General features: G+C 39.7%; 1 protein-coding gene across 4 annotated transcripts in view; it reads right to left on the bottom strand.

Moving 5' to 3' along the window:
• Positions 1-22,756, bottom strand: part of LOC109075752 (forkhead box protein P4-like) — a 121,859-nt gene that overhangs the window by 12,342 nt on the left and 86,761 nt on the right. For all 4 annotated transcript variants that reach the window (XM_042766280.1, XM_042766279.1, XM_042766282.1 and 1 more), the window contains 8 exons: positions 19,075-19,279; positions 18,208-18,303; positions 15,796-15,900; positions 10,292-10,379; positions 6,593-6,676; positions 3,807-4,008; positions 3,625-3,701; positions 3,242-3,343 (listed from right to left, as the gene is read on the bottom strand). In XM_042766280.1, the coding sequence (XP_042622214.1) occupies positions 3,242-3,343; positions 3,625-3,701; positions 3,807-4,008; positions 6,593-6,676; positions 10,292-10,379; positions 15,796-15,900; positions 18,208-18,303; positions 19,075-19,279 (959 nt within the window). The remainder of the gene's footprint in view (positions 1-3,241; positions 3,344-3,624; positions 3,702-3,806; positions 4,009-6,592; positions 6,677-10,291; positions 10,380-15,795; positions 15,901-18,207; positions 18,304-19,074; positions 19,280-22,756) is intronic.

The following is a 22,756-nucleotide window of genomic DNA, read 5'->3' as shown; positions in this document are numbered from 1 at the left end:
GGGTCAAATGACTGGCAAGAGAGGAAGACGAGTGAGAATGTGCAGTTATTAAAATAAAAAGAAGAGAGAGAGTGTGGAAAAGGTACTATAGGATAGAAAAATGATCTGGCTCTGGTTGAGGAGGAAAAGAAGATGGATCCATTAATTGTTAAATTTCATAAAAGTGAAATGAGTTATTAAAGACATCCCTGCCACTTTCACCTCCTTCCCCTCAACTCTCACTGGCTAAGCTCACTAACTGCTCCTGGGTGCCGCTGCGGTTCAAGACTATTAGCCCGCTGTTCTGTCTCGATGCCCTCAGCCTCCTTGGGTCCCTCTCTCACCTCACCTTCTCTGTTTCTCTCCCTACTTTCTCCCCTCCAGAGGCTCAGGCACACAAATGAGCCTTGGGCCAGTGTTGGCTGAATGTGGGGCAGCACCTCCTCAGCCCAGGCCCCAGGCTCCAGGCTATAGGCCATGTGATTGCCTAATGAGGAGACTGACTGACAGGAAGCAAGCTACTCTTTGCGGTGTCCATTTCCTCTCTGGCCTGACAGCACCTTTCCAAGCTCCTAGTCCACAGTGGGAGTGGGAGGGGGAGGGCAAGAGGTGCTGGGAATGGAGGGATGTATTAGCACATCTTTGGGGTAAAGTAATGGCTATGCAGGGTGATGGGGAGATAGTCCGCTAAATGGGACGGTTACATGATCAGCCCAGGTCTTTAATGACCACTCTGCTCTTCACTTTGGACAGAGAGAGAGAGAGAGAGAGAGAGAGATGGAGAGAGAGAGAGAGAGGTGACTGGAGGCAAAATTTCATAAAGGTAAGTTTAGATAAAAAGTTAGACTTATGATTATGATGATGTAATAATAATTAAATAATAATAATTAAAATATCATAAAAGTAATTTTATATTAATACATCAATATTTCTATGGTGGTGATTATTCTTATTATTAGCAGCAGCATCATTACTACAACTAATTGATAATATTACTTATTAAACTGTCAAGGTATAAAGGTATGTTTAGATAAAATTAAACAAACAAACAAACAAACATGTTAAACTTGTAACAAACATAAACATGTAAAACAAGTTTTAATTTTAATTTTAATATATATTATTATTTGTTTTGTAAAAAAAACTTTTTTAATAATTTATAGTATGTAGAATATGAACAATATGTATTATTATTATTATTATAAGCAGAATCATTACTACTAATAATTAATAATATTGCTTATTAAAATGTCAAGGAATAAAGGTATGTTTAGATAATTAAAAAAGTTAAACATAAACATGTTAAACTTGTAACAAACATAAACATGTAAACCAAGTTAAACATGGTTATTAAGTTTTAATTGTTATTTTATTATATAATATACTATTTTGTAATATTTCAATTTATTAATATTTGATATTTTTATTATTTATAATATGTAGAATATTCATAATATTTTTTCTTATTATTATTCATTACTTTTTCCCCTATTAGTCTTAAAATGTTGGTCTTTAATTATACATCTTTTCGGTTTAACTTCTTTTTTTTTAAATGTGCTTTATAAATAAAGTTTGACTTGACTTGAAGTTTTATCTTTATATTATTATGAGATTTCAATGTGCACGCGCAACACATCTAGTATCAGCTCGCCTTGCGTGACATGAAACCGAGCGCCATATGGTTAAAGCAGCTGACTGGACATCAAAGCTTAGGTACTGTGCTCAGGGGAGAGCTGCGTTCCTGTGGCGGGATCCAGTGGAGTGTTGCATGTCGGAGCTGGTCAGAAGATGCGGAGCTGATACAGAACTGGCTGCAGACCAGTGGGGCACATGCTAATCAACCGATACAAATGAAACTGTCTGATAAGAGTTACAACGCTATGTGCCCATGGACTGATAAAACAGGCTGTGTTGGAATATGCAAAGACTGTTTTATGCATCACTGAATTTGGGGGGTCTTTTGACACTTTTTAGTGAAAGTTATAGCATATAATGCAAAGGAAGCAGACTTGAATGAGTCAGACTTGAACTTCCTGTTCCCACCTCCCAAACCCCATTAGGCAGGCCGACGCCACATAACACAATCAAAACAAAAAGGAGAGCACATCAGGACACCAAAAAAACAAAGAAAAACAGATCTGGGGATGGCCAGGTCGTAACTTGGCTGTCTGTGTGATGCCAGGCGTCATTAATAATCTCGGTGTTATTGGAGCTCTACAGAAGGCCGTATCTCTGTTGTACCCGCTGTACCCCTTGGCAAGAAGGGAGGATTTATTGTTGTTTGGGTCATGTTGAACAATGGGCTGTGTCTGTTGCTCTGTTTTTATCTCTGAAAGACTTATAAAAGAAGGAGCCCTTCTGCCTCATTGCCAGGAGGCAAACATGGACTAGCCAGAGCTTCTTAACATTGTGGCCGCTGTAGACCGGCAGTTTCTGATAACCTAGGGTACAGAGGCCGGTTGCAATGATGTTAGATAAAACATTCACAAAGCTATCCAAACAGAGTTTACTGGCAAAACTTTGTGAAATGTTTAAATACTTGAATAAACTGTTCAGTATTTAACAACAAAATTGTATGTACTGTATATAAAAACTAAACAAAAAAGTCTAACACAAATCATTAAAATGAAAAACATCAAATAACTGCAGAACAATATTTCATTCTTAGTTCAAAGGAGTTTCATTTACTGTTTTTGGAGGTCAAAAATTCACTTGGCTTTAGTGGTGCAGAACCACGGGTCAGGGTTAAGCTGGATAGCAAATGTCTATGATAAATGTCTTGATTTTTTCAAACAATATATAAACAGCGAAATTTACACTACCATTCAAAAGTACAAGTTTATTAGTTTGTTTTTCTCTCTTATGCTCAAGAAGGCTTTTTTATATTAAATCAAAAATACATGCTCAAGATTTAGTGCTCAAGAAATTAAACCGCATTAAAAAACATCTGTACTGATACATTTTTTCCCCACGATTATTTGATAAATATTAAGTTCAAAAGAACAGATTTTTGCAATAAACATCTTTACTGTCACTTTTGATCAATTGAATGCATCCTTGCTGAATAAAAGAATTAATATCTTTCAAAAATATTACCGAGCCCAAACTTTTCAACGGTAGTGTGTATAATACTTCAGGAGGGTCCTGCGTTAGTCAAGAACCTGCCATCGCGATGAATAGGACTTCTAACAAGTATTACTTCGAGTATTATAGACGTCTATGGTGCAAAATAAATTGACTTTTTCACTTAACGGGACATTACCTTCCATGTTGCTGTGTTTCTCCTGAAATAGGCGAACATTCGTGTAAACCAGTTATAGATCTCGTTTAGAGTCAGCTGTCGGTCAGGGGTTTCCAGAATGGCCTGGTTGAATAAAGCCAAGAGAACGGAAGAGAGAAAGTGAGCAAGTGTCAAGAGGTGATTCAAATGGCTGCTATTAGTGAGACATTAGCTGATGGACTGTTTCCAGACGGGCAGGTAGTGCATTATGGATAGTGCTGTGCGTTTCAGCATGACTGACACTGAGCTAAGAGATGCGCATAAATCCTTAGTTACCAGCACACACCTTTGAACTTCGCTCAAGTGTACTGGAGCAAGAGCACACAGTCCAGATCTCTACAGCACACACACACAGGCTGACTTACGTGTCGTATGAGGGAGGCGTAGGTGAATGGAGGCCTGACATCAGCGTTTTTGTAGAATTCACAATTCTGTGCAAGTTCTGTAACAGACGGACAAAAAATCAGCCGTAATTATTTCATACATATTTCAGTGTTGTAGAAGTCGATATGTAGAATATGATGATTTTGTATGGAGGGACACTGACCTGAAGCGATGGGGGTGCAGAACTTGTCGGAGTTGCGCCGACGGATGGGCCCGACTCCATGCAGGCTGGAGGAGCTGATGACGGAGGGTCCCTGCCTCATGGGGGTGATGGGAGTTGCAGCAGAGGTGGGGGGATGAGGCAAGCCCTCAGGAAACCCTTCACTTTCTCTTTTTGACAGCGACACACTAGAGGCCAGGTTCAACTAGGCGGAAGGGAACAAAATTGAAAACTTATTTACACTAAAATTTACCAATCAAAATTCGTTTGAGGTCGCTAAAATTTATAAATGTTCTCTTAAGAAGTCTCTTATACTCACTAAGGAGTAAAAAAAATGAGTAAAAACAGTAATATGGTGAAATATTATTATTTTAAATTAATTTAAAATAACTGTTTTTCTATTTTATTATTTTTTTAAATGTAATTTATTCCTGTGATGACAAAGCTAAATTTTTAGAATCACATGATCCTTCAGAAATAATTTTGATAAGCTGATTTGGTGCTAAAACAGTTAAAAACAGTTGTGCTGCTTTATATTTTTGTGAAAACCAGGATACATTTTTTTTTTTCAGGATTCTTTGATGGAAGGTTCAAAAGAAAAGCATTTATTTGATATAGAAACAAGACATACACAGCATTGAAATTCACTCAAAAAGTCTAAATATTTATTATCCTATTGCAAGAATGTTGGTATTACTTATAATAATAGTATTTATTTAATATTTTAAAATACATAACATACAATATTTATAATATTTATTATAATATGTAATATTTGAATACACATCTTATTGTAAATAATATACAATAAATAATAAAGCTATATTTATAACAATATTTGTAATATTTGTAGTATATATATGTAACGTGTGAAATTTCATACAATTATAAGGTTCATTTAAACAAAGTATGTTTTATGTTTGGAAAGAGGAAATATTGTATTGCATTTGATATATAATATTAAATGTTTACTTCTATTAGCTTGTGTTTTTGTTTACAAAAACATACTTTCATATGTACATACAGTACATAATACCAGAAATAGCACAAAACAATGACAGCGCAAAACATAAATAATTTTCTCCCTCTATTTGGCACATTTAAGTCTCAGTGCAGCCTCAACTCTAATTCACATCATCTTCATGGTGTACAGTAATCTCCAGCTTTGCAATTACCAAACAGGAAATATAATTATCTTTAAATTGTCATTGGTCTCCTGCTGTGAGATACATCCTGCGATCCTTGCCAGCACATCCATGCCAAAAGCAGTTGGCACAGTGACTCCATTATAAGATGATCCCATTCACCCGGTGAAATTCAAACAAAGCACCCCACAAATCATGTTTCTCAGACACAAGCGGGTGCATGCACACAAACGAGGCTCCTCTGTGACACAGTGTCTGCAATTAAAGCCACACAAGAGGAGCAAAACAAAGCGATACATAGTAGGAGGGGGTAAAACAACAATCTGGCAACAAACAATGCTTGCGGTTACCCGCCATCATTGTGGCCCTGCTCTGCCCAATTAGCTTCGGCGGGCAAGGAGCACAAGGAAACAGCTTTCCCCATTGCTCAGGGAGTCTTTTTCAGGGTTGCTTGTTTTTCTCTAATTAAAACCATCATGTGCACGTGTGAGTAGCAAGAGATAGAGCGTGTGAGAGGAGGGGCAGGCATAGTGGGTTGAAGCTAATATGGCGAATTAAACAGCGCCAGCCCTCTATTCTCTCCATTCTCATTGCCACAGGAGCCAACCTGGCCCATCTCCAGTAATTAGGGGAGCAAAATGGTTTAACAGGTACTTAATTATTGCTGGAGCCATGCCAGTTTGCTGTGCCAAACACCCAACGATCTTAATAGCGGTCAATGCCACACACGGGTTTGCGCTAAGCTTCGCCCTAATGCTCACCCTTACCACTTAATGCTAATTCTTTCTCTTGATCACACTCACAATTATAATTTTGTCATTCTCTCTCTCCCTTGTTCTCGTCTAGGTTGCTCGCCCCGGCCCAGTCGCTGTTTCCCATTACCGTCTAATAGCAGCTGATCTGTAGAATTTGTCTCCAAACAGGAGACGCGGCCTACTTTCGCCCTCCGCCTTCATTTATATCCCCTCAAATTAAGACACTCCACTTCTAATTGACAATTAATTTCAACATCTTCGTATTTTAATAAGACTCCTCATCAATCTCAGCATGAAATATTCATTAGATTCCTAATAATTGCACAGGCAGCTGGTGGCTTGAGGGAGAACCGCATTGTGATGACTGCGGATGAAGCAGCAATGTGGAATATCTAGTAAGTCTAGGCCAAAACACTCACTTTCATTTACACTGTGGCATAAATACAAGCATCTTTAAGTACACAAACACTCCTCTAAAGTGGATTAGAGGAAAACAGAGCAGCTGCTACGAAGAGAACTCTATCTATAAGAATCCATCATCACACTTGAGTTGAAGGTGCTTAATGGCTTGCTTGAATAAGTGATTTATTACTTTTGTAAAGCTCAAGGATAAGATGAACAGGTAAACGTAGGGGTCTGCATTGAGACTATAGAGTTTAGCTGCTCTCTAGGAATACAATCCAAGCATTCACACAGATATACGGCAGATAAGAAACCAGTACTTCCTCTGTTCTCCAACAGAGAGCGCTCTTTAGTGCCTCACACGGTTGATTCACTGATCACAAAGTGTGCCGAACAGTTACTTCTCATGCAAAAAATACAGAAAGACACGCGATCAAACCAGAGCAAGTAAGAACGAGATGGTAGAAGTTAGAGGTTATGAACTTACAGGTTGGTTGAAAGACTTTGGCTCAGATGGACGCATGTGCAGGTGGGTCATCATTGCCTGCAGACGCTCGCTCTCTTTGGCCAGCTAGAGAACACACACATACACACATATTTAAAAAAAAAAGTTTTCTTACATAAACCAAATATGTAAAGGTAAAATGTTTATATTTTTCATGTTTCCAGCTTAATATGATATGACAACTATAAGTAAGCCACTTGTAGGTTGAATTTTCTAAAAAAATAATATTCTGTGGTGCTATCAAAACATCCCACCAACCTACTTAACACAGCAATACCCTTATAATAATAATAATAATAATATTATATATATATATATATATATATATATATATATATATATATATATATATATATATATAAATTAAATATAAATATTATACAAAAATAAATTTGTTACTTTACATTTGTTACAATATTAATAAACTTATTATACCAATGTAAAAAAAAAAAACATTAAATATGTGTAAAAATAGGTTTTATTGAAACATTTTCTTATCTTTAAGTTAACTTAAGTTTAAGTTCTTTAACTTCTTAATACCTAAAAATATTTTTTTCATTTTCCTTAATATATGTATGTTGTTTTGTACTACAGTATTTCTGTTCACACTGTTTTTGATGTGCTTTGGGAGCACATGTGTACAATTATTTGTAATGCCAATACAGCACATTAAAAACCGAGTGTCGTCATAGTGTGTGGGGCACTTGTGGGTGCCGTGGAGGGGAGGAGAGAGTAACTTTAGATATTCTCTTGTGAGGATAATTTTGCATTCTGCCTGTTAACTGAGTCAGCTCACAGGGATGTTGACATGCCGTTTCACAGCTCTTGATACCTCCGGGAGAAAACATCTCTCTCACCATTCTTCTTCCCCTCTCCCTCTTTCTCTCGATTGCTGCGTCTCATTCAGAGACACTTGCCCTGTAACCACACTCGTCCTCGTTTGACATTCCCACTGTCATTTAGAGGAAGTGTGGAGGCAGCCGGTTCCTCTTAATCAGGGGGCGACACACTACCTCAGAACATTCCAAGACTGGCACCGTACACTAAAAGTGCCATTTCTCACACACAAAAAACAAAAAAAACAAACAAAAAAACAAAAAACACAGACTGTTGCATTTTACTACACATAGGAAACTGTAAATTAAAATAAAAAAATTCTAAAAATAATCTCCTGAAGAAAATTTGAGTCAGGCAAATGTGGTTACTATGGCATTTATAGGCTTGGTAAGTTGCTGGGCATTGCTAGGTGATGTTAAGGTTTCTGGGTGGTCAAATAGGAGTGATGGCAATAATGATGGTGGCCTTAGCAAATGTCACTGCCTAATACTGCATACTAACTGGTCTGTTTTTTAAATCAAATGTGAGTGGTAAAAATCAACCTCAGGATGTGATTAGACTGTTGTTGTGTTGTACTAGTGCTCTGCGGCTGTGCCCAGTGTTGCTGAATTCATCCACAGATCTGGGCTGTTTATTCACCCATTAGCTGATATGTGTGTTTAATGAGGGGCTGTTCCATGCTGGTCAGCCTGGTAATAAAAAGAGTGGAAAAACTGAGCTGGTATGCTGGGAGAGACAGCAGGTTGGCGAAGGGTGGCTCTGGTCGGTCTGGGTTGGCACTGGGGCGGTGGGGGAGTTGGGGGCAGAGTATGTGACAGGACGGAGGTAGACGTGAAAGGAAATCCTCTTAGACGTGGACTGACTCTCTTGTCACTTCTCATCATCCCTGCATCAATCTGGACACGTGTTTAAACGCTCTTTGCGGGCCATAAAGTGAGCTCGCTGCCTGCGTGCCTGGCAGGGCAGTGGTTTTTTTTTTGAAAGAGTTTTGTTGTGAGGGGTTTATTTTTGGGAATGAGACGAGATGGAGAACATGGGGAGGGGAGGTGGCGTGGAAAGAAAAGAGAAGCTGACCAATTACCAGGTCTGTCGGACTGGCAGTGATGATGGGAAGTTGTTCTGCCACGTAAAGCTGGAGGGTCTGAAGTGCCCGTCTCAATGTAAGCCCGTCCAGGACGTGTTTTTTGTAAGCGATGTTGATTTACAGTTCCAAAAGCAGAGGAATTTCACAGCTGCAGGCGCAGTAATGTTAGTTGCCCTGCTTTTAGTTTGGTGTGTTTGAGAAGGGTGAGCAGCTCCCCCATAGCTAACGGTCTCTTTAATGCAACCTAATGTATTTGACCGATGTCCTGTCAGTGTCTGCCAATCCTAACGGTCACTACACACTCTTCTGACAGTCTCTGCGTCCAAACAAATTACTCACACGGACAATAAAACATCATCCAGCACTAAACACAGCACGTTGCAAGGTCAAGAATAGTTTATGATAATGAAATGCACCTTACATTATTTGTGCAAAAATTATCTTACATTGAAAATTCCTTCAAATTCTTCCCAAATTTATAACAAAAAGTGAAAATTATGTTTTTTTAAAGGTTTTTTTTTTTCTCAAGTGAAACATTTTGGACTTCTGCACACACATTCCAATTATCAATAAAGTCTACTCTGCATAATAATTCTTTTGAATATAATGGGACTGCCAAATGAAAATCTATTCATATTTACTGTTATATTAAAAATTAATAAACTGTCTTTTTTGTCAACTTGACAAGGGGTTTATTATTTTTACATTTTATTAAATTAATTACAATTGTTTGATTGATTTAAATGTAAATTTATCATTATTATTTTTACTGTTTTACATGCATATTTGTTGATTTTGACAAGTGATTTTTTGTTCATTTAAATGTTATATAATACATTTAAAACAATTTTTGTAATTATTTTCGAATGTAATCATGAATTCATTTAATTATCATTTAATATTAATTTAATGATAAGAAGAAGAAGCAGAAGAAGAGAATAAATTTTTTTGTACTTTTGTATTTTTTGTTTAAAGACAATTAAATGATAACTGAATGATAATTGATTCTGCCATTTTATTTACAAGTAGCAGTTAATCTGGGCAACCGCAGTTGTAATCTCAGTTATTTTTCTGATTAATAGTGCTGCACTACTGAAAATAACAAAAAAGCACTAATTTGCACTAAGGCCAACATCAGGAGAGTGACGCGGGCCATGGAGGGTGTCGTGGGCAAAGGATGTCTCTAGCACTTCCCATGTCCACCCTTCTCCTTATCTGCTCTCTCATTAGAGATGACACCACGTATATGTGCACGACAGGCAGCCCGTAGTGCTTGCTGAGAGTCCGTGGCATGAGGGATGAGAGAGGTGCTGGGAAACTCTCTAATTGGGATCCATCAAAGGCAGAAATTCTGGCCTCCTTTCTCACACCCACACTCTAGATCACTCTTCCTTTTACAAGCTCCAGTGATCTCTATCAACTCATGTGGCATATAGTGGGCAGAAAATCATGCCAGCTGGTCGAGAGTGTGTTTTGTATGTGAAACAATTCTGGAACACCAAATCTCAGCATCGATACACCATATTGTTAATTCACATTCGGGCCTTGATCCTCTAAAGTTGAGACTGATGACTCAATTACCTGCAACATAATTACAAGGCCAAAACGTATACACCAAATGCACTTGCTTTGAATAAAGCATCTGGCTAATGCATAAATGTAAATGAAAACACAGGAAGAGAGGTAGTCAGGCAGCTTGAATAGTGCGTTTGTAAGATTTTCAGAGAAATGTTGATTTTGCGTTTGTGCGAGCATCCCACCTGTATCTCCAGCTGTTGAACGACCTGCATCTGGACCCTGCACTGGGCCGTACTGCGATCATCCAGGGCGTGTTCACTGTTCAGGTGCCTGAGAGAGAGAGAAACGCAAACATGTGATGACATATCTTGATACACAGTCTACTAGATCAATCCGCGACCCTATCTTAACTCCCAGAGAGAGATCTGTAAGCACATTTGGACCATCTGCCACAAACTGTGTCACTGACCTGCCTGATACAGTGCACACACACATACTGTACTGCTGTGTCTTAGCTTTTTGGGATTGTCTCGCCGTGTATGCTACAGTTTTAACACTACATGCCCGCGCGTCTCGTCCCGATGACACAAACACACTTATATCCAAATGTAAAGGTCACTGGTGCATCAGAGATCAAATTGCGGCGTCAAACCATGACTTCACATAAACAAATAACCACATCAAAATACGAGCACAGATAACAGTTTATTTTTTCATTTTAGAGAAGAAACATTTGGAATGCTCTCGGGATCACAACAGCCCTCTCAGAGGAAACCCCTAACAATAGTGGATTTCCACTCGAGAAAACACTTTTCACTAGGCGTATAAAATCAATTTCCTCTCACAAGAAAATAAAAACAATATTAGGACATGAAAGATGTGGAAAGAGAGGTTTTCCGCTGAAGACTGTGTCATATGAGCGAATGTGACCATGCTGTTTGCTGAAGTGTATTTTTGAGAAATAAAAAGTATTTGTATTTATTGTCCCTCATTGAAAGAGATGAAAATAACATTAGACATGAATGTCTCTCTATATTAGGTCTGAATGAGTGTCTTAATGTCTGTTATTCAGTTGAAATGCAGCTGGAGTGGGATATTATTTTGGAAACGGTTTTGTTTTTTGTCAGAATGTGCCGCAGGCCATGAACTCTGAGTGGGAGTTGAAAAGGGGAAGAAGAAAAAAAACACCTGGATATGACTTCATTTGTTTTACTCATCAAACACAGCGTCAGATGGGTGAGCTCTGCCCTTAGTTATTCATGTTTTCTTTATGAAGCAATCCAGAACAAAACTCCAAAACACAACAAAACAAACAGATGATGCAGGGCTGAGACACAAATGAAAAAGCAAAATCAAACAAGAAAAGTAAGAACTTAAAGGGACTGTGTCAGAAAGGATACAAAGATGGACTCTGGGGTCTGTAGTTTTGGATAATTCCTTTACACCATCTGTCTACAATTCTATAATCCATTAAACATCCCTCTATCCAAACGATGATGTCATCAAGCATTTGAGCGATGATGTCATTCATCTCTCCAGGTGTGTAGGAGCCCCTCCCGCCTTCTAACCGCACACCTGGTGAGGTTTAATGACTCCGAGGTCAGGGGTCAGAGGAGCACATTATCGAAGATATAAGTATAAGAACCACAATGCTCCCTTTCTAGAGTCGTGGTAAAGCAAAATCTTCCTGAGGAATACTTTATATATTTCTTTCAGGTTAAAAAATAGAACCTAGGGATGCACAATATATCGGTACCATACTGGTTATATTAGACTTTTTATTTGAAAGTTATCAGTATTGGCCAATATTAGATATTTCATTTAATCTTTGAAAATATTAATAATTTAATAACACTAATAAATGTAATCTTTAATCTCAAAATGAACATCCATAATGTAGTGAGTATGCCTAAATTCACTTGTAGCATTTAAATCGCCTGATTTTAGCTTTTAGTTTTTTATTTATTTAGGAAAAATGTTTCAGTTATTAACCAATTCTCAGCTTAGCTTATCAGATGGAATTTTAATATTGGTGCAGTCAATCTCATCTGATAAATTTATTTGTGAGGGAATTCCTTCATTTTTTTAGCAGTCTCCTCATTGTCGTGGGCAGCCCACTGTGTTTTGGTCCCACACGGCGGGAGAGCAGCAAACGGAAGTGTGTGAGCAGCAGAATCTTAACCTTCGAAATACACACTCAGCCTCATGATCCTGGCCTGCTATATCTCCACAACACCCGCCGCATGCCACAACCGTTTTGAGTGTCCGACTGAAGGAAAAGAGGGGTGCGCATTTGCTCTCTCATGAGAAATTAAACAAAAAGAATGATGTCACCCGCTCGACTAATCCAGGCGCAGATAGACATTTTTTCCCCGCAAGCACATGATGATAATAACAAAAACATGATCTCATCTTACACTCCCTCTGCAATCCCGTATCTCTCTTTTTCTGAATAAAGGAACAGACCACAAGTTTTATGGCTCACAATAAACAGTAGCAGCATTTTTCCGAAAGACCCGACAATGAGGCAGTGTTTACTCCCTGCACCCCGACAGGGATTTGAGGAGCATTTACAACGGTCACAAAAAAAAGTCACAAGCCAGCCCCGACAAAGGGCTTGAGTACTCTAACACATTTCGCCCTGGCATGCCAGAGAAAACTGAACATCATTAAAGAGCTCAGATTGAGAGTGTGTGAAATAGAACAAGAGAAAAAAAGGATGAAATTTTAATTTGATCATTCTCACACTACTAGCTAAAAAGAAAGAAAATGAGATTTCATCTGGGGATGAAAAGTTTTCAGCATTTCTTGAACTGATTTCAAGGATTTAAAAAGTGCTGAGAGTATTACACTCTTAGTAGTTCATACCGAACATGTTTTATGTGTTAAATTGCAATGCTTTTTAATAGTTTTTCTAGTTAACATTTGCTAGATGGATATTCTTGACAATTGACCATGTCTCGTTGCTTCTGTGTCTCATGCATGAGTACCAAAAGACACAAAGTCAACTCATAGGAAGTTAAACTGTTGACATGCAGGCTAACACATCAAGGTTAATTTCAAAACACTGGGCCAATCACAAGAAGCAAGGGGAGGGGCAAGTAACACTAGTGTGTTTAGAGCAGCAAATGGCAAATTATTTCATCTCAGAGGAGGCGCTTAGTTATGCCCTGGATGATTATTTTATTTTATTTATACAATTTTAAATAATAACAATACTAATCATCAACCTTTATCTTGTGTTTCTAAATGCAAAAATGTTTTCTGTACATTTGTCTCGCTAACGGAACTTGATCAATATTCCCTCGGTAGCTTAAAAACACTGCATTCATGTTAAAAAATGTTGCGTGACGATCAAAAACATACATCTACTGTGTGTTTAGATAGACAAAGAATTAAAAAAAGAACACATTCTGTGTGAACGTCCCCTTATTGGAAGCTGAAAACTTTATTAAATTACCCAAACTGAACATGCATGGGGCAAGGGCAATGTGTAGAGCTTTGTGAATGGTGGGCGTTCGTTCAGCGGGCACCGATTCCATGTGGGCCTCATTTCCTACTATGAGTGGCAGGCTGCCAGATGGGGTTATAGAACAGACAAAAAAGAACAGAAGGAGAAAGAGAGAGAGACTCCTCTCTTCCTGTCTTTAGCGATGACTAAAGTGTTCTGACTAGGCCATGGTGCACGGCACTGACGGCAGTATCTGTCACCCCCTCCCTTCTTATCTCACGTCCTCTCCCCCCTTCTCCGCTTGCCCCGAGGCTATGTGAAATGAGATACCATGCAACCAAACAACAGCTTTACTCTTAAAACTTTCCCAGACTCTCCGGCTCTTTGATGTGCGTGTCAGCGACCATCATACGCGCTTCCCGCTCCTGCCAGCGTGCACCGAACGCGCTCTTCTCCCCCGTCGCCAGGGACGACCGGAGGAAATTTACATACACATCTTTCCGGCCTGTCAATACAGCAGTCCCCTCGAGGAAGCACAGCTCTGGAGTCAAAAGACAATATGAGGGCCGAGCATCTCGTCAAAGGAAATAAACACACAGGGATGTGACCGCCACTCATTAACGGACAAGAACACCCGGCTACTGTAAGAGACGGCGTTGACCTGCCGGAAATCAAAGGAGGTGTTTTGAGAGAGAGAAAATAAGCAGCAGAGAGAACGTGCATTGCGAGCCTCGAGTCCGCTGGGACAACGGCAGCATCAACAGTCTGGCTCGCACCCCTGTGACAGGCGGACATGTCAGGACTTTCCACTGTGAAGTCTCATTATTTTAACACACAGAGACAATGGGTCTGTTTACATCGCCTTCCCTGTCTGATCTCTTCCTCTCTTTATCTCCTCTCGGCCCCCCAGCGTCCCTAAAGACCCAAAACTGGCAAACACACGCGCAAAGAAAAGAGAAGGCGAGAAGAAAGGAGATTGGGAAAAGGGAGATAGAGGAGGGGAGGGAGCCTCCTTTTGATGTCTTTGCTTGTATCCAAGAAACAAAAGCTTCTAATTGTAAATGAGCTAATTAAGTAAACCACTAACGAAGCGTGAAAACAATTTGCTTGACCTAGCAGTGGAGCGCTCAGGGATGGAGAGGCGGAATTATGGGAGCAGGGAGTTAATCGGCCTCTGACAGCATTGAAGAGCTGTGGGCAGCTACCTGATCAGACGCACACACACACACACACACACACACACACACACACACACATACGACAGGTCAACAGGAAGAGTACAGAACATCTTTCTCTATGGTTACTTGCAGGGCATGTGTGAACTAGCTTCCTTTGCAAAAGAATTAAGCTGATGCTTTTGGGAAATTTTTGCGAAAACCATACAGCTCAATTATGGAGTTTTTGCACACTGTCATAGTATGAATTCAGAAATGAACGGGCCCAAAATGAATGAAAAGTCAGTTTTCTTTTAGTGCATCAACTTGTAGTTTAAGTAATACTTAAATTTCGTTTTAGTACTGTTAGTAGTTTGGGACCTGCTTTGTAGCATGTGTGAAAAAAAAGAGTTTATGCTCACCAAGGCTGCATTTATTCAATCAAAAATAGAGGAAAAACTGTAATATTGTGAAATACTGTTACATTTAAAATAACTTCAGCAACGCTGAATTTTCAGGAGCCATTACTCCAGTCTTCAGTGTCATAACATGATCCTTCAGAAAGCATTCTAACAACAGGATTTTAGGATTCTTTGATAGTTCAAAAGGGGTGTACATACATTTAAAATCTGTGACCTACTACGAAGTTGCTTGCAGCTCTACAGAGGGCACTCTACTTTGATTGTGTTCTGTGACTGTGAAATACCTGTCTATCAAGCGTTAGCTCTCTGTATTACATACACCAGTACAGTCCCACAGCACTGGTGAATGTCTCACGCTCTCTCCAGCAATAACCTTGCGCCCCCCACCTCCCTGTGGAATTCATTCGTCTCTTGTCTGTTCAAACATCACACCTGAACATGGCTGTCAGTCGCCTGGCTTTCTTATTGCCTTTCCTCTCATCCCCACACTCACTTCAGCACAAGAGAAGGCCTTTAGTTTACAGGTGATCTGCAAGCTCATCAGAAAAACGATGAATGCACATTGACGGAGGGTAACGCTAACAGCCAGAGACTTGTTTTGTGTTGGACGCAACAGGCAATGATGGTTTGCTGTGATGCTTATGCGAGTTACGAGCTTTGACATGAAGTTTGCACATTTCATGTTTATGAAGTGGATTTGATGGACAGCTGTCACTCACTTGATGAACTGGCCCATGTCCTCGCAGAGCGCTTCACAGCCAGGCCACTTGCACTCGCCGTGTCCATAGAGTGGGTGCGAGGCCGTGTGTTCCTCGTGGTTTGAGCTGAAAGAGACAAAAAAAGATCTGGTTAGTCAAACTATAAATGATTACATCACACTAAACCTTGACATAAGTGGTAGGAAGTGGTAGTTTAGGGCAAAAAATTGTTTGCTAACACAGAAATCACACACCTCATCTTTAAAAAATCTGAACTCTTGCCGAAGTAACATGATCTTTTAGAAATCATTCTAACATGCTAATTTGGTGCTCACAAAATGTCTTATTTTTATCCATGCTGACAACAGTTGTACTGCTTAATATTTTTATGGAAACCGTTAAATATAACATATAATATATATATATATATGACAACAGTTGTACTGCTTAATATTTTTATGGAAACCGTTATATATATATATAATATATATATATATATTTTTATTTTTATTTTTTTTCTTTAAAAACATCTAAACACAAGCATGCTTAATCAAAACAACCCACTGGTGTCAAGATTTTATTGCAGTTTTTTCAGGCAGTCAGCATGGTAGCCTCACACACATGTGACCAATACAAAGCAATGAAGCAATGGAAACAGTCTGAAACATTTCCTGTCTGGGAAAGCCGATAGTTTTGAGCCAGTCTTTCACGAAGCTTTGAACAAATGCAGTTCGAGAGGACCTGGTAAATGTATAAAACGACAGCTTTTCCATAACTGTGACTGACAGGCTTCCAATAGTAAGTGCATAGCATTGTATTAGCATCTTGCACTACGACGCAGGTTCAAATGTCCTCAGATGCGGCCAGGAACAACAAGCCGCCATCTAATTACGAATAAACGTGGATGATCTTCACATGTTTCTCAGTAACGGTGAGAGTACGGATAAGGTGGCTGCTGATGTGCTGACAGGGCCTACTGGTGGGGCCTGGGGATAAATGCTACGGTCTTGTTTCGTTTGAGATACAGCCACTGTGTGCTCTGTGGCCGAGAAGTCTGGATCAGATCACTCTGGTCTGGCTTCTGTAGAGACCCATAACGGATCAGCCTCGAACCCAGGCCAGCAGTCTCATCCAGCGATTTTTCATTTCGGGCCTGGCCAGCCGCCACGGTCTAGCACGTAGGTTTTTTTTTTCTTTTATTTTTTTTTTGTGAGGGCAGGGACCACAAAATCCTTCGTCATGTGTCTGACTGCTGCTAAGCATGGGCAGGGGGCTAAAGGGGGTGGGGGGGGGATGCACGGCTTGTGGTGGTTGAAGGTCTGGGGAACTCTTCCCAATTCCACATCAGAGTACTGCTTAATATAAAGCAGCTTGCTAGCAGATGAGGCCCTCCTGATGCGGCGTGCACACACACGCTCCCTCCTCCTCTTCATCAGATGTGCTGGCAGTGGACAGCCCACGCAATTCAGAAGCTGCTTGAGCGCTAGACATTACAAACTACTGGCAACCACACTGTCCACATGTGCCATGTATTAGCCTCACCGCACAGTTTTTCTTCCCTTTTGAGTTGCGTGTGTGTGTTTGTGTGTAAATGTGTTAGGCATAAGTCAGGGAGAGCAGTGTTAGAAGAAAACATGATGGATAGCGTGCTTTACTTTCTGTTTAGCCATGTCTGCGTAGCATGACAGGGTGGGGTGTGTGTTAGTGCTGCTGGTGTGTGTGGGTTTATTTAGCTGTAGTTTTGAGGCCCCACCAGCGTAAAAAGGCCATATTACATAAAAAGATCCACAGAACTGCTGGAAACAACACACTGCAGCACCATATAAGCAAATCTCAAAAGTCTGATTAAAAACTTGGTTAAAAACAGGAATGTTGATTTAAAGCATTTTTGCTGGAGCTTTTATTTATATAGTTATGCACACTATAAATACATAAACTATATAAATAAAAAAATGCTAAATAAACTAAACTAAACTAAACTAAATAAACTAAATAAACTAAACTAAAAGGTTAAAAATAACATGCAAATTTTAGATTCATGGTGAGAAATAAATATTTAATTTTTATCAAATCATCTGCAGTTTATAGGCAGACAGGAAAAATCTGGACACTGGTTGAAACTACAAACAGCTAATAATAAATAGCTAATAACTGACGGTGTAGGAAGCAAACAAAAAGTGCTATAGCTATGCTAATGTAACATTTATTAGTCAGTCAATTTTTGTTATTATTAATTTGCACATTAAAATGAAAATGTTTAAAATGCACATATTGTAAGTGTGTCTTTGTGTAAATGTATAGAGTGGGCCAGCTCTTTGTAGGTTTGATAAATTACCCTTATATAAGAACAATAGCAGTCTAACTTACGTCCTCATTTAGATGGATAGGTAACCCTGTGTGTATATACATACAGTATGTGCGTGTGTTACTCACTGAGTGCTCTGCAGGGGAGTGCCTTTGGAATAAGGCATGAGATGCTCGTCACTGGACTCCTTGGTGAACGACGAGATCCACTCAAAAAGTCTTGCTTAAAAATGGAAAGAATGTATGAGTACACCAAAGTAAGACCAATTTGCTCTCACATAGCTGCTCACCTTGCTAAATTGTCACAGAATGTTTTTACCCGCTCCACACACACACACGCACACAAACACACTCATGCTAAACTGGCACAGGGACGTCAGTCATGCTGAAGGCATGCTATGTTCTGAGGAACTCACATGAGCAACAAATATCAAATTAACCCAGGTATTAACATCAGCTCATCAAACAGCACCTGACATTAGAAACCTTGAAATATGTGTAACAAAAATATCTATTTATGAAATCTTTTATGTAGCAGTTGCACTCTGAATGTTAATGACAAAAATACATTAGCATAGCTATAGCACTTGTTTGATTACTTTCAATATAGTGTCAGTTGTTACTTTGCAGTTGCAACCAGTTTCAAGATTTTACTATCTACCTGCCAACTGCAGATGATTTGATAAAATGTAAATGGTTATCACTAACCATGAAACTAAATTTTGCAAGGTTTTTTTTATATTTACATTGATATATACACACACACACACACACACACAAACACACACACACACACACACACACACACACACACACACACACACACACACACACACACAAACACACACACACACATATTTATTTCTTATTTCTCACTTTTGCAATTATTAATTATTATTTACTATTTTTTTACTTTCATATTTTTGATTAATCATACCATTGACAAACTATAAAAAAATCATCACTATGAAGTATGCCTGTGCATTTTCCACTGACCTGTCTCTCTTTGGAGTGTGCACAGAGTTCTGTCCATTTGGCAAAGGATGATGGGGGATCTGAGGTGAGACCTTGGAGGCTGAATATGAGGTAGTGTTGGAGCTGTTGGTGGTTAGATCGAGGCCCTCGTGTTTCATGGCCTCCTCTGTGCTCTGAATACCGGCCACATCCTTCCACAACTGCTGCAGGTCAGTGGGACACATGGCTGTGATGAACAAAAAGCAAGCAAGAGATTACTAAAGACTATAAATCATTATTTATTATCATAAATCATAAAGTCCTTAGACAGAAAAGCGAAAACTACCACCTTTAGTAAACTATAAGTGCTATAATCCACAATCACCACAGAAACACAAAGACAAAAAGGTCCCTTAAAAGCCCTGAGTCAACAACAGGTGCCATATGATGCAACCTTTTCTAGGCAGAGAGTTTTTCAGTATGTTTATATACTAATATATATTAGTTTTTCTCATCTTTGTTGTGCTGAAGACTATAAGCCCAGTGTTGAATGACGAGAGCTCCTTCGGAAAGCATCCAAACCTGCGTCTCTCCTTATCACACCTCCAAAGCCCCCCTCCACCTCACCGCATCTTGAATGGTGGCCAGCTGGCAGTGCATCCAGCCCCAGAGATCACAAAGCCTGGCAGTGTGCTGACATTAGTGTGGCAAGCCATAAAACACCAGGCGCACACCGTGCCACACTTCCTTACGGGAAGGGGGCATGCCAGTGGGACTTGTTATGTTCACAGGACAGCAGAAGGAGGGACCCATCCAAATTTGAGGAAGCAAATGACTAATTTCAGCATGCTTTTGTTATCTTTCAACATCTCCAGAAATCCCCCTTGCTACCTCCATTTGTAATTATCACTGTCCCGACCGGCACTGCAGCTCACTGGGTGAATTAATCTTGGCGAGATGCTCTCTTGGCTTTTTTTTCCCTCAAACTTGCTGAATTCAGGATTGTTTTTGTCTCTTGGAAAGGCAGAGGGGGTCTAGGTTGGGAGGGAGATTTGAGGGTGTAAAAAAAAAGAGGAGAAGAAGGGGGGCCACCCAAGCTCGTCTGGCGCACACTGTTCCCGAAAAGCCACTGCCTGCTATGCTGTCTCACATGGCAAAGACTTAATAGCAATCTAAATATTATGTCTGGTCCGTCTGCATTCTTGTCCCAGACCCCGCCAAAACAAAACTCCTCGCCTGGCCTGGCTCTCTTCATCACCCCTCCCCCCTCTCTTCCCAGCAGGCCTGGGGCCAGGGAAATGATGTATGGCCACACTTGTAGCTACAGGCTGTTGTTCACTAGTCACAAACAACCTGACAGAGCACTAAAGAGCCATGGATGTATTTTAACCCTGCAAATAACCGAGCCAGCCTGGTGGCATGGCACTGTTGCTGTGGACAGGGGGAGGGAGGCGATTTCTGCCAGTTTCTACTTTTGTGAAAGAGCAGCCAGAACATAGGAAGTGGAAGGGAGGACATAGGGTGGAGATGGAGCGGTTTACCTACAGTGAAGTGTTTTTGTATCTCATTTTCTTCCAAACACACACAGTCGCACACACACAGAGCCAGGTGAGGCGTTCCCCCTGTGGCTGGCCACACAGTCTCTATTTCTCACACACTTCACAGAAAACATTGAAGCCAATCTCAGCTTTACATATAAGAGTGTGTTCCTGAAATTGTGTAATATTTAGTGTTCGGTTTATTGAAGCGGATGTGTCATGACATTGACATGTCGATTTCTCTGACATGCATAAACAATGTGGTGTTTTCAAAATATTACTCTGTTAGTATTAGCAGGCTAGCATAGCAACACTGACTCAACCAATGATGTGAGTTTGGGACGGGGCTACCTGTTTACTTGACCAATAGCAGGTGAGTGTTAGGGAAACCTGCTTGGAAACAGACATTATTTTTGAATTTCTTCTTGATGCAGCACAAGTTCTGTCGCAATTTCTCTTATTTCTGTCGCTGTTTAACAACTAGCCCTCATTGCACCTTTGAAGTGCTGTTGCTTCAGCCCACATTAAATGTCTCAGTGGTGTTTGCTTTGGTTTATCGCCCACCCCAGCCAAACAAGGATTTTCTCAACGAGTTTGCTGAGTTTCTGGGGGATATTGTTACCAGCCATTACAGAATCTTAATCTTGGGAGATTTTAATATCCACGTATGCTGTGACTCTAAGCCACTCTCTAAAGAATTTCGAAGTCTTATTGACTCATTTGATTTTGATCAGTGGGTGTCTGACCCCACTCATATTCAGGGTCATACTTTGGACTTAATTTTATCATGTGGTTTACCTGTATTGGACATTAACATCTTAGACACAGGCATGTCGGATCATTTGCCAGTCTTGTTCTCTTTACCTTTTCCTGGAACTACACATAAGCAACAACCCCTTTCACGGCTGACTCGTGTTTTTTCCGATTGCTCTAGTGGTGATTTTACAGCTTTATATTCTGAACTATGTGCCAATCAGGACATGGACTCATGTTTAAGTTATCTAGATGCTCATGAACACTTAAACTTAATAATATGACAAGCTAAAATAACAGTTTTCTATTTTAATATATTTTAAAATGTAGTTTATTGATGTGATGACAAACATATTTTCTAATATGCTGATCTGGTGTTCAAGAAACATTTTTTTTTCACAATTTTTTGAAGAAAGTTTACAAGAACAGTGTTTATTTGAAATAGCAAAGTTTTGGTGTCATTTTTTTTACCTGTTATATTTGATCAACTGAATGCATCCTTCTGAACAAAAGTTTGTTAATTGTAATGTATGTAATTTGTATATAATGTATGCAATTCTAAAGTATGTAATTCTTTAAAATATTACTGACCCCAGACCTTTGAATAGTAATGTTTAAAACGTAAGCATTTATGCTACTGTTTCACCGCAGCTCGGACTACATTACACTGTCTGATTACCATCTAAAAGTGATTAATATTCATAAGTAGATGGCCAATGGGACTTCTCACAAGGCAACATAACAAATCCCCATTTGGTTTATCATGTCTGCTCCCTCTTCTAGCTCCATGCATCACAAATTCTGAAAGAAATAAAAAAAAAATGAAGAAAAGTTTGGCATGGTGATCACAAAGCATTACGCTGAAGTGTGACAGATTTTGTTGCGGCCTTTGGACAGGAATTAAAATTACTTACTGTAACTGTTGATTAAGTATTACAAAGAAACAAAAGTCATCCCAACTAGCAGTCTGTCTAATGCATTGAGTCACTAGGGTTTGAAACTCTAGCCTTTCTGAGCGAAAGACTGGACACGCCAAACCAACACGAAAACATCAACAACAACGGTTGGCGCCACCCATGGATCAGAGAACAAATCCTTTTTAGTGGAAGCTACGGCTAAGCATGACTAGCCAGAAGAATGCACATGGTTGGCTGGCCAGTCATAATGGAGGGCTTCTTTTCAGAGAGGGATTGTGGGGAAATTCCGTGTTTCTGCTCTGTTGCAGGATTTGTTGAAGGGATTCCAAGAGCCCAGAGTTTATTGTTCATCAGACCCCTTGAAACAATGACATAAGCAATGGGGGTGGGGACGGGTGCGAGGGTCTACGCCAGAAAGATGCCAAAGCCAAAAGTTTACAGCTGTCGTGAAAAATTATTTTCATCAATCTGCGAACCTTCCTCTGTCTTGCTCCATGCTCTCTCCCTCTCTCTCTC

Source organism: Cyprinus carpio, chromosome A11 (assembly GCF_018340385.1).
Source record: "Cyprinus carpio isolate SPL01 chromosome A11, ASM1834038v1, whole genome shotgun sequence".
In the NCBI taxonomy this organism is placed as follows: domain Eukaryota; kingdom Metazoa; phylum Chordata; class Actinopteri; order Cypriniformes; family Cyprinidae; genus Cyprinus; species Cyprinus carpio.
Note: the sequence above shows the minus strand (reverse complement) of the source record. Positions and strands in the feature narration are given on the sequence as shown.